The 13,299-nt window shown below is 38.6% G+C and overlaps 1 protein-coding gene across 6 annotated transcripts in view; it reads right to left on the bottom strand.

Moving 5' to 3' along the window:
• Positions 1-1,092: 1,092 nt before the first annotated feature.
• Positions 1,093-13,299, bottom strand: part of ctbp2l (C-terminal binding protein 2, like) — a 112,868-nt gene continuing 100,661 nt past the window's right edge. For 3 of the 6 annotated variants that reach the window (XM_028029071.1, XM_028029072.1, XM_028029074.1), the window contains 5 exons: positions 10,259-10,473; positions 7,795-7,925; positions 5,754-5,881; positions 5,419-5,536; positions 2,490-2,670 (listed from right to left, as the gene is read on the bottom strand). In XM_028029071.1, coding sequence (XP_027884872.1) covers positions 2,490-2,670; positions 5,419-5,536; positions 5,754-5,881; positions 7,795-7,925; positions 10,259-10,473 — 773 coding nt within the window. Of the gene's footprint in view, positions 2,671-3,525; positions 4,602-5,418; positions 5,537-5,753; positions 5,882-7,794; positions 7,926-10,258; positions 10,474-13,299 lie in introns of those variants that run through there. The other 3 variants (XM_028029075.1, XM_028029073.1, XM_028029076.1) reach the window with 3 other exon arrangements.

The raw sequence follows: 13,299 nt of genomic DNA, 5'->3' as shown, positions 1-13,299 counted from the left end.
GAAAAGATGGAATGCATTATGCCAAACTACTGACAACATTTTAAATAATGTTGTAAAAAGTGCAGATACTTTTATGTTCAGACCTCAAAGATTCAATTTTAAGAAGTAACAGATGTTTTGGGAACATTCCAGAAAGCAACTTGTAACTTTGTAGGAAAATATTGACTGCCATAATTATGACTGACAATATGTACTGTTCAAGTTCCAAGAAATGCAAAACCCGGTGGGTTTTATCCAAAGTGTTTTGATTTTAACCTGTAAGTTCAGAACAAAATGTGGACAGTATTAAATTAAATTTCTGCATTTTTTTTTTTTTTTTTTTAGAATATTGAGGAAAAACTCCATTCTACATCTGTAATATATGAGATCAAATATTTTGGATATCTATAACTAGGGATACACAGATATAAAAATCTGGGGAGATATGTACGAGAACCGATATTTATCAATATTATACACATTCCCCTACCTTTTCAACACCTAAGCAGCAATATCTTGTATTTCCTAGGGCAAAGATTTCAAAAAAAATTTAAGTTGTGGAAAAATACGGTACCCTGTAAATATGGAAAATATTGGCTATCTTATCAATAATTACAGTTAGAGGATTGAGGGGAAAAGAACACAACCACTTTTCAAATTCTTTGAAGATAATGGTTCATTTAAAAAAGAAAAACCTTCCATGGGTTGTACTATGTATCATTACTGAGTACTTTTAGTGTGTGGAGAATTAAACACAGATGTGTAGAGTCCCACAATAGGTTATTTTCAGAAAATAACCTTTAAGTCTGGGGATATGTGGGCTGTAATGGTCTTTACCACATTTATAGTAGTATAGGGGGAAAAAAACTCCTAATATTGGTGCTTACTTGCTTGGAAGTAACTTTAGTTTGTGGGAAAACTCCAGAAAGCAACCTGTAAGTTTGAAAAATACACAGGCCGCATTCCATATGAGGGAAAAGCCATCGTAAGATACTTTCTTCTAACTTTGCATGTTACCTTCCAAAACGTTTCAGAAAAAAAACCTGTAAATTCAGAGGAAGTACAAACTATATGATCCATGATCCATCAGAATCAAGTAACACCACAACTGGATCTCTGAATCATCTCTTTATTTGAACTGTACTGAATGCTAAATGTTCACCTTGTACAAGAAACAAATACAAATACTCACACTAAAAACAAAAACATACTGCTGGCTGCCTCTTCCGCTATTGTCGGGACACTAAGGAGTTTCAGCTATTGCTCTTACAGAGTACAGGACGACCCCCCCCTTCCCCAAAGAACCAGGCCTTGAATAGAACAAAGAAACCGTAAGGAGAGAGGAGAGAGAGGATGGATCACATAGGACTATGGTTATAGGAACATTTAACTAGGCAATACAAATCTAACAGGACTCCTCAAAACTCTTTAACACCAAAAACATATGATGCACCTTGTATAGAAAAATACCACAATGGAGAGGATGATGGAGGAGAGAACATATTCAGACTAACCGGATTAGTCTTAACTTTCTTTTTCTTTTTTACAACTCAAGCGATGAAAATTTAATGGGAAGGAAATCGGCAAAAAAGTGTTTTTCCTGAGTTAAGAACTGAAGTGTGCTTTAACCCTTTCCTGCCAGCAGTGAATTTACTCAGGAACCTGAATGATCATTGATGGTAGTTGCAGGTCCCCTTTTTAAAAACCGAGGTAGTTATAAACCTCTGTGTATAACTTAAAACTTAACCCTCATATTGTTTACCTACCAAAAAGTGGACATCTCCAAAGTATAAAAGTGACCCCCTAGTGGTGATGTTGATATTGCAGCTGTGAATTGCTGCCAGGAAAGGGTTGAAAATCACTATAGATTATTAGAACTGATGACAAATCTCATGTATATTTGAATGATAAATAGATATATGTTGATAAATTCTTAATCATTCACACTAAAAGAAAGAAAACAAAATAAAATCTTTTCTGAGCCTTAAATGGGGGGAAATCTAATCAACGCACACTTGTTACATAAAGGAGGGATTGGAAAGGTGTTTGGAGTTCAGGAGGGGGATGAATGAGGTCCAGTAGCACAGGATGGTCTTTTTTTCTGTTCTTCTGAGAAGTGGGCCTATATTTCCCACGAGCTCTGGTTTGTATAGGGTAGGCAGAACAGAGTCTTATCAGGTAATCCTGGAGCACTAAAAGCACTGGACTCTGTGTCCACAATCATAGGCATGTCCCGAAGGTGGAGGAGAAAAAAAAACAAACCTCAAAAACATCATCAAAGAGTAAAGTCGGTACAGAACTCAAACAGACAGAGTAAAAACCGAAACTTTAAAAGTACAAATTCCCCGTAACACTTCCTTAGTTCCCATTTCCAGGCTGGTTCAACAGGCAGCCGCTTTGTGTCGTTTTTCACTGTCTCTTGGTCCCCAGGTTGGTCGGTTTACTTCGTGATCGGTTGGTTTTCTGAGCGTTGTCAGATGAGATGTTCGCTGCTCGGATCCCCTCTTCTGCTATTGCTCAGTGAGGTGCTCTCTGGTCTCGCCGTGTTTGGAGGGCTGGTTTGGTGACGGGGCCTGGGAAGGGTGTGTACCAGAGGGCAGAGTGTGGGCGATGGGGACCCCACCGGGCACCATGCCCTCTAACGCCCCCGAGAGGCCGCCTGGAGCCACTCCAACAACACCCGGCGGATATCTGGCGGTGGAGGATTCAAGGTTAAGTGCAGTGTAAGCTAAAATATTAAATTTCAGCACACATCTAGAGATCCTACTGCCTCTTTTCCACCACAGAAGCCTCTTCAGGAACTGATTCATGTGTTCTTATTAGAAGTTTCTACATTTAAGAATTCAGCTTAGATGGGAGTTAGACTTTTAGAAGTACCAGAATTAAATAAAGCTATTAAAATCTTTAACTAAATAATTGGAAAGTAATTTGTGAAGAAGTGCTAAGCTAAATCCCCTATGCTGTTTACTGAACAAATTTAAAAGTGCTAATCATTTGAGATTACTTATTCTGTTATCTCTGTCAATATTAAATGCTGTTTAAAGCTGAATAAAAGGCAACAATAGGGACAACTTATAAACAATCAGTTAGTTAAAAATGTACCATTGCCGTGTTTATATCATCAACTCTGTACGTTTCACTGTAGAGTGAAACGTACAGTACGGAGTCTGTTCACCAATGTGTTCTGAATGATCTGAGAATGCTAATGCTAATGCCAATAGCCTTCCATCTGTAGTCGGAAAAATCATTTGGAATGTTCCCCCGACTTCCCACTCGGAAAGTCAAAGAGTTTTTCAAATGATTTTTGCGATCCAATATGGCCGCTCCTCGCATCATCAATTAGTAACCTTTGGTGGAAACATGCTTAAGACACACATCTAAGAGTGTGTCCAAGATCAATGTTACATGTAGTGTCTGCAAATACGAGCTGAACAAATTAAACGTGGTATTTGTGGAAAGTGCAGCTTAACACATGAGAGGTGCTACGAATGGAGTAGTTGAGGAAGTCGGAATTTCAGAATGGTGATGCCTAAGTATCTATTGTTCATAGTACCTCTTATGAAACATCGTTTTAAGCTTTACCTTTCACATAAAAGCACAGCTTAATTTGTTCAGATTAGAGTTGCATAATCTTGCAATATTGATATTGGATGCACTCCTACAAGTATGTGTTGTAAAATAAACATGTTTTCACCACATCTTAGTTGATGTGAGGAGTGGCCATCTTGAAACTCAAAGTTGGTCTTTATGGGAAACTTTTTTTTTTTTGACTTAATTACAGAAACATTTTGTAACCTTTAATATCATCTTGTTTGGGAGTCATGATTTTCTTCTTTTTAGTGAGACTAAATCAAATTCTCATATTTGATAAGCCTCAATGAAAAATAACTGAATTAACGTAAAGTTAATTTACATAAGCTATAGAATAGAATAGAATAGAATAGAATGGAATGGAATGGAATAGAAGTACTTTATTCATCCCAGCAGGGAAATTACTTCGCAGTTACAGCATAGAGACAAGACACAATAACAACTACCACTGAGTAGTAGTTGTAGATAAAATAAAAATAAAATATAAAATGCTATAAATTGTAAAAATATGAATGCTGTTAATATAAAAGCAACTTAAGAGCAGTCCTTGCAAAGATAAGGCTCTTGGAAGGCATTCTAAAGTAAGTAAACATTTGTAGTTCCTGATTTGGCTCTGGAATGTAATTGGAAGAAAGAGGCACTAAAGGCTTTCTAGGAAGAAACACAAAAATCACAATAAAACCCATAAACCAGGAAAGAAATTATCCCCAAACAAACAAACAAAAAAATACCCAGAAAGAGGAAACCACAGAAAATCTGTCCATCCATGAGATTACATCTGAATTGCATCATGCTTACTGGGACACTCAAAACCCACATTCACTGCCATCCAGCTCTACTCTGAGTTCAGTCAAACGGGTGAGTTCTTGAGAGGGGGGAGGGTCTATAGAGGTAGGGGAAGGCACACATCAGGTGAGTTTAAGGTGAGAGGTTTCCATCCATGGTGTCTCATTTACCTGCTCCTGATCTAGGCATTAATTTTGTCTTGGGGGATGCCAGTTGTTACAGCCGGGAGAGTTTGGTTCAGTTGGCTGCATGAAAGAAGGAGACGGAGGTGGACATGCTGAGATAAAAGAACCCAGAACTGAATATAATGGACACACAGGTAGAGAGTGTTTGGGGGCTCTGTGATACAGTATCTTGCTAAATAATTCATATCCCCTGAATTTTTTTTACATTTTGTCCCACCACACCCACAAACTATGTTGATTCTTATTGGGATTGGATGCGATGGATAAAAAAGTAGTGGATAATTGCAAAGTAGAAGGAACATGACGCCTAGTTTTCAAACTATCTAACAAATAAATATCCAAAGACACACCTTTTTGTTCAACCTGCTTTAATCTGGCACCCTTAAAAACTAGTGTAACTAATTAATTAGTCATTTGCTGCCAAGTAAGGGAGTCAGCAAATGTGGAAGATGGAGATATAGAAAAGTGGGAACATAATCAGTTAAAAAGATTTTGACATAAAAACCAAAATTGTTCCCTGAATGCACCATCCCTACAGTGACACATGGAGGTGGCATTCTGTGGGAAGGTGTTTCTTAGGTACAGGGAGGGCTAGCAGCACATTAAACATTTTAAAAACTGATTTTCCTTTTACTTTGTGTTTCTCTGTCAGATAAAATCCCAATAAGACCAGTAGAATTTGTGGGTGTAAGGTCAATGTAGAAATGTTTCAAGGGTGGGAATACTTTTGTAAGGCACTGTATTGACAGTTTAATCACTCGTCAGCTGGGAAATATTAAATGAGTTCACTGTGAAGAAAATTATTTAAAATTATCTCTGTCCTTAAATTAACAACTTTTAAAGACACAAACTGCCCTCCAGAACTTTCCGCTCCTACCTGTAGGCAGCGCCGTTGAGCTCAGGGTGAACGCCTGGTTGCTCCATAACTCCCCAGGGTGCCGTGGTAACAAAAAACTCCTTGTTCACACAGTTTCGTAGACTATCGGGGATTCGTCCTGCCAAATGAAACGGACACAGAATAAAGGATGAATCAATCCAAAAAGATGGAATAAGCCGCTAGATGGCGCTGGCGATCAAACGAGTTGATTAAACATATGCAAATCAAGATTACGTGACAGTCTGGATGTTGTTGTGAAATGCTGGTCGAGCATAAGGACATACTGAGCCAGAGCTGACACCTGTTACACGGGAATCTGTGAATGTTCTGCCTACCTGTGATGGCTCTTCGGATTTCAGTGGCAGCCGCCTCCCTCATTTCCAGAGAAGACTGCTCACTGTACCAGGCTGTGTGAGGCGTGCAGATCAGGTTTGGTGCGTCTTTCAGAGGGCCTTGTGCAAATCTGCAGCACACACACACACACACAGTTTCTATAAATTTTACACAATTTTACAGTTTTATAGTTTCTAATTCTTGATTTTTTTTTTGACAGCTTCTAACACTTTTAAATTTTCAATAAAAAGCCATTACATAATTTTTTTAAATGAGTGTTTTCCATAAATGAGCACTAAACCTAACTTCCACTTTAACAAAATGGTTAAGTGGCTAATTCACTACTTCTTTGGTATTTGGAACAACGTCAGATTGGCTCCACTTTAAAATCTAGAATCCTTAGAAAAATCTCAGCTGAATTATTCAAAAAATGAAAACCCACAATTCAGTTTATCTGAAAATGTAGAAATTGCATTATGCCGATAAAAACATATTTTAAATACAGAAATGTTTGATCATGCGAGGGGCTACACAATGATGTGGAAAACTGCCAACTTGGCAGTTCTCTAGGAAACTATCACTTATAACTCTAAATGGCGGATGGTAAAAACACAAAGACTCATTGCTAAAAAAATCGGATGTTCACAGAAAGCACCCAAAAGCATAGTAATGGAAAACTTAAGTGAATCAGTCTATAAAAAAGTTTTAGAGCACTTCATGCTTCCTTCTGCTTACAAGCTTTCTGAAGATGCTGATTTAATTTTTCCATCAGATTTGTCACCTGCCCACTTGAGTACTTCTGGCAGTATGATAATGGCTGAATGGCTAACCAAAATCTATAACGAATCTATTTTACTAAAATGACAAAATAGAAAATAATTTAATAACATTTTTGTTGATGTTCAAAAACACTAAGATGCCCCTAATAAGCGTGTAGAATCAACCAGTCTCCTGTCTAATAGAAAAATAAAATATCTCATCCTGTTTATTTTCCTTCTCCTCCTCTTCCTCTGTCCTTACAACATTCCTGTCTGATCTGCTTGTGCAACGTCTCTGCAGAAAATCAGATCCGTGTCATGTGGGACAATAGGGAAAAAGTTATGAAACTCCCCCACCCCCTGTTGACATATTAGGTTAGTAGAGCAGGAGCTCCAGATCCATCTGGATCACTTTCAGTCCCCTGCAGCAGCAGCCAGTCTGTTGGGCAGCCAGCCGGAAACACACAGCATCCAAAAACCTCCCATGATGCCCCTGATGCGTGAACGACATATCAGCACCAGCTACCCTCTGAGATCTGAAACATGGATCTCTAAAAAGGTGGGAAACTGGAGGACAAGAGTTAAGTGACTTCTTGGCTCACAGCTTAAAAGGAGGAAGGCGGATGTCTTTGCTAGCAGTTTTTAACCGTTTGAGCTAAAATTCAGAAATGGAAATCTGCAGTTAGCTTATGGCCAAATAAATCTTTATCTATTTAGATATGCTTAAAGCTAAAGTAATTATGTTTTCATTGCTGCCAGATTGAACAGTTCAATTACATAAAACAAAGGGTGGTGAAGACAAATTCTACCGGAATTTTCAGACTTGCAACACATTGTTTAAAATCACACAATTGGGGCATTGACCTCGGTAAGAATGCCAACCAGTGTTTGAGAAGATTGGAAAACAATCTGAAGTCTAAACAAATTTCAATCAGATCAGAACAAGAAAAGATCGAAGACATGCAAATAGTTAGCCAGAAGTCAACATGGAAAAAAATCTCCCTTGATCATAAGGCTACAAAACTGGAGAATAAAAATCTGTGTCCTTTCTCTGGATCAGATCAAACTTAGAGGCATGTCCTTTGATGGCTAAATGGAGAGAATCTTGTAATTTCTTCACTTTATGTGGAGAACAGTCTTCATAAAATTCTGAATCAGTTTAAGCAATTCCTCCACAACTCTCTGATTGACCCTTTCAGATGAAGATCAGGTGTTCCAACTCATTGCCTCTTTCCCAACTGGCTGAACTTCCTTTTGTACGTCCGGTTCAGTCTGAGCAACTTACGCAAAGGGTTCAGTTTCATGGACGTCCAGGGCGGCTCCCCGTATCCTGCCCTCCTTCAGCGCCTGGGCCAGAGCTTTCTCGTCCACCAGGCCTCCCCGCGCGGTGTTGACCAGAAACGCGCCCTGACGCATCTGTGACACACAGACAAAAAATAAATAAATAAAAATTTTAGAGGCTGCCTGTCTTTTTGATTATTTGTGTGATCGAGAGCTGATTATCAGACTGCACGTTTCAGGTTTTGCATCTAAAGACCTGAAAGATAACAATGGGGGAAGTTGTGGGATGCAGGACAGGGACGAGTTGGAAGATGAGAGAGCGCCATCATCATTTTGGTGTTTGTATAACAAAAAGTCGTACAACAAATGTGATGGGGAGAAAAATTAAGCCAGTCTACTCAGATGAAAGTAATACCTTAATCTTGGCAAAAGCCTTTACACTGGCAGGCAGTCTTTAATTATTAGGCTCTGCTTGTTTTCACACACGCACACACATTTCCATTTCCATTTTAGCATCTGAGAAGAACCACCAACATTTTTAGACGCATTAGTGAGGAAAAAGTGTTGCTTCATTGCAGCACTTAAAGAAGCAACTGAGAGTCATGAGCTTTGTAGAAATATGTATTTAACTGGGTTAGGCTGTTCCTCCCACTCCTATGTATCTCTTTATGCATTCAGAACATCTCAATAAGGAGACTTGAACGTTGAGGACGCAGTTCCTCAGCTCCCCTGCAGATGTCGCCTCAGACAGCGAGTCGGAGAGCAGCTCTGTCCCTCCGCCTCCCGCTGTGCAGCTAGTCAATATATTTGCTATAGCCGTGGGGTGGTGCTAATTGCATTTGACAGAGCAAAGGAATGAATTTGTGTCCAGCTTTAGTGGAGCTTCAGATAAAGAGCTGGTTCTTCTTCTCTTTTTTTTGTCTTCACCCCTCTTCACTCTTTGCTTTCTTTAGGTCGGGACATCCCACAGGCTGGAAGCGTGATAAAAATACATCTCATCACTGCTCACTTACCAGAAATTGCTGCTTTATGTTCAAGTCATCGCAGTGTACTGATCACTTCAGATTTAATTTCTATCCTGAGGTTTTTTTGTACTGTCCATATATGACCTCTTAGGTCTAGTCACAGCTACCTCTGAAATATCCATGACTTTAGTTTTAAAGTGTTATCCTAAGAGAAAAACTTGAATGCCTGTCAACATGCAGTGACATGAAAGTAATTTTTACTTTTTTACTTTCTTGACTCACATAAATGTTTCAGATCATATGGATGTTAACATCAGACAAAGGCAACACGAGTGTACCAAAAATTTGTTTTTTTTAAAAAGATTATTTCCTTTATTAGGAGAAGTAGTACATCCAAACCAAACAAATCCAATGTGAAAAAGTTAAAACACTAATGGTAATGCCACAAACAGATGCAATGACTCCCATCAGGTGATTGCATAACAGGCATTAAGTCTTTTACATTGCTACGCAAAACTTTTGATGAACTCTTTTCGGAACTGATTCAGTTCAGCCACTTCTGAGGGTCTTTTGAGCAGAGATGACCAGGTTAAGCTCACACCATAACATCCTAATCGGAATCAGGTCTGGACATTGAAATTAGTTGTTTTGGAGGTGTGCTTTGGATCATCATCTTGGTGCATAACGTAAGTGCTTTTTAACTTAAGGTAACAAATTTATGGTTGAACATTGTCCTTCGGTATTTACAGGCAAAGAGCAATGGCTACATCAGTAACAGAACGTATTTCAGGTCCTGGAAAAGCAAAGTACAAGCAGCAGCATCATTTCTTTCTGAAATGCTCCAGATGTAAAGGGACCCAAACCTCCCAAATAGTTCCATTTTAGTCTTCGGGATCATTTATATGCTTTCTGGGAAATGTGAGACACAATTCCAAAATGGTAACAGAGTCCAACTCTGTTGGTCTCACCCAGACCCTAATAGGAGGCCCGGATGTATATGTTACTATAACCCAATACAAGCATCAAAGTTGGAGAGACGGGTATTTTCTTGTCTTGAAAAAACCAGAACAGATTTTCAAATTAAAAAAACAGTTAATCTTGCATTTCTTCATTATTTGTTGAACATGCAGTATAACTGTAAGATCTTCAAAACAAAAACACAAGCATATTTGTTCCTAAAGACAAGCTCAACAGCTTTATTAATAGCAGAGAGTAGAAATAACTTGAGAGTTGTCTTTCGTGCAGTTCGTTTAGGTTAAATTAATCATAAGTAAATACCTTAATTAATTAACTGAATTCTTGATTACATTAATTACAAGATCCTCTTGGTTTGTTTTATGATACTAACTGACATATAATTATCTTTGATTCATCCTAATTAATCTAAATCCGAAATACTTAACGAATCGGTAAAGATTTCATCCTTCAGACTGATTTTTGACAGATTTTGAGACAGAATTATTCACCCACATCACTATGGTTTAATCATTTGGCTGTTTTCACCTGTTTGATGGTGAAGTCGTTGATGAGATGATGGTTGTGCTCGTTCAGGTTGCAGTGCAGGGAGACGCAGTCGCTCTGGTAGAGCAGGTCCTGCAGGGTGTAGACGCGCTGCACGCCCAACGAGCGCTCCAGTCCGTCCTGCAGGTATGGGTCGTAGAAGATGATGTTGAAGCCGAAGACCTTAGCCCGGACGGCCACCGCCTGACCCAAACGACCTGTGGGCACAAATAATTTGCGTAAATGCACACTCCAAATGTGTGCTAATTAATCTCAGCAATTAATTTGCGACATCTGTGAAAGTCTCAGATGTCTGTTAGAGAATATTAGTCAACAGTGGTGGTCTTAAATCGAGACTGATGGACGTAGCAGACAGGTCAGTAAATGACGTGTAACTTTTCTTAGTTGGAACAATAATTGTCAATTAAAAATAGTTTGATTATGTTTTACATTTCTGCTATTGATTTCTGTGCAAATTCTGCGAAACCCTCTTATCTTCAATGCAAGGGTCTCAAATCAGTTCATGACTATTTGTAACAGTTTCCATCAGTGAAAGATGTTTCCCTTGTCTTGAAGAGATTAAAATCATTGAAGAATTAGGGAAAGAGTCGTGACACAGAAATCATCTCACAGAGCAAGGTAACAGACAGTGATTCAGAGTGGGACTCTGCTGCACATATTAAGCCTCTCTGTCTCTCGCAGCCATGTGTTGTGTAGGATGAGAGTCTCGTCTCGAGTTGGCTGGAGGAAGCGTTCTGCTCGGTGGCTGCAGAGTAAAGAAGAGCTGTCTGGTGTTGGCTGTGGAGAGGATCGATAATGTCCTTTATGCTCTCTGGGACTTTTCTCTCTGTGATGGAGCGTTATGTCCATTAAGAGAAGAGACGATTCAGAATGGAGCAACATAAAGTTACAGCTAAATTAACAGATAATTATTCAGTCATTTTCTAAATAGATTCTAAAGCGATGCATGGCGAAGTGTTTCTAACATGATTAATCATTTTACTTTTAGACGCGCTCAGCTTCTGTTTCTGTCGTAGCTACTTTATACCCTGGTATTTCCTGAGCACACTTGAGCTCCTCAGAGTAGAGGAATCAGGGTTCCTGCACATATTTAATGACCAATTTGCAAACTTTTCCAAACTCAGATGAGCAGACTTTCCTTGTTCATTTTAAATGCACTAATAGATAATTATGGATACTGTCCTTGACTTTAAATTCTACATAAGCTACCAAAGTTAGCCTGAAAAAAACGGATGGATGAGAGATAAAAGCCAGCAGAGAGCTTTGCCTGGGCTCAAGAAAATATCAACTCAGATGTATTCTATGAGTCGTAGAAAAATGAATTCATATTTACTACTTAAAGACATAATTTTTTAATTCATTCTGTCTCATTTTTTTCTTCCTCCAGCTTCTCCCTTACTCTCCTCTCTGCTATATACTTTGCATTTTTAGTTTTCCTTCTTAGAACAGGTTCTAGATGATATTCTTTCTAGTAGGCCAGTCATTAATATATTGTTACAGTTGATCACATGAATAAAATTTTAAGTATTTATCTCAAAAAATACTTTTTTTTCTCAATACATTGGCACTTACTGAAGTACTTAAATTGGGGAATCAAACTAAAGATTTTAATGAAACTTATATTAAAATTATACAAATGTATTTTTTTTTATTACATTTTGCTTCCTGTGCTAAAGTACACCATGAACTAATTTAAACTGCTGTTGTGTCTCACTTAAAAAACCCTAACTGACTGGTTAATCTACACCTTTGAGTGATTAATTTGTCACGTGAATTTCCAGGTGTATTGCAGTTTTCATATTCATCAATAACAATTTGGGTCCTTTTGCAGTATTGAATTGTGGCACTTTTGGCTTTCCTTAACCCTCAGGCTGGGCTATGGAAAGTAAATCAATCATATTTTAGGATATTGCTAGAGTGAGATGTGTATATTTGTACTCCAAATGTCATAATATGAACCGTTCTTCAGCAAATGAGGTTCTACAGCAATATTTCAATTTCATCCACGGCCACTCACCGCCAGACAAAAGATGTCAGAGATGTGTCTGACTTGGTGCTAACAAGTTTGTTAACACCATTAGAGCAGAGAACACAGAAGAGAGAAGACCAACTGCAAGGGAAAGTGGTTTAGGGAGTGAACTGAGGCGTGTCTGTCAGATGACAAGTCGCGGTGCCGTTTATATCAAAATGATGTAGCAACTGCCTGACCCAGAGCAGGGACAGATTGTGTTTTCCTCTCTCTCTGCTGTAGTGCCCAGAGTATTTTAGATTTTACTGGCCTGAAAAACCAAAGGCTGTCAGTGAATAAACCATCTTGATCACTACTTGTAACTTAAATATTAATACTACATTTTTATTCACAAGCAAGCCTCTTTTGAAGGAGAAACTTCTATATTGACCATAATTTAATAGTTGAAGGTTCCAGATGCCATGGGAACAAGACGATTGTCCCATTTGTCCCCTCCTGTCAGAGAGATTAATAGCTAGATAGATGTATAACAAATGACAAATGAACGGATGGATGATATAGAGATGGATGGACAAACAGATGGATGAAGAATCAAGCAATCCATATACTCCAGACTTTTCCAGACAGTGTGAGAACTCTGAGGAACGAACCTATTGCCATCCTCTGTTGTTTCTGATTGCAGTCTTAAAACTGTACTGTCAGCAGCAGGAAGGGAGTGTCTGCAGCTGGTGTGAATCACAACAGGCTGTTGTGAAGCTTAAAAAAATTTGTCCTGCAGCTGCAGGCTTCTTCAGCCATTTTCTTCCTATATAAATCTTTTATAGTTGAAACAGAGTCAGATTTATTTACAGCTGATGCATTGAGCATAAAACAGTATTTGCTTTTGTGGCACCGCGGCTGTAATGGAAGCTATATAAAATACCTGAGTATCAAAGCTCGTTTCTGTTCGGCTTCTTCATGCACTGATCAATACCAATAACTGTAAAAGAACCAGAGGATCTGTCGCCCACGGGAGCGTTTCAATGTCTGGCTCATTCTCGACTCGACTTTTTGC

Source organism: Xiphophorus couchianus, chromosome 10 (assembly GCF_001444195.1).
Source record: "Xiphophorus couchianus chromosome 10, X_couchianus-1.0, whole genome shotgun sequence".
Classification (NCBI taxonomy): domain Eukaryota; kingdom Metazoa; phylum Chordata; class Actinopteri; order Cyprinodontiformes; family Poeciliidae; genus Xiphophorus; species Xiphophorus couchianus.
This window is presented reverse-complemented; position numbering and strand designations above follow the sequence as displayed.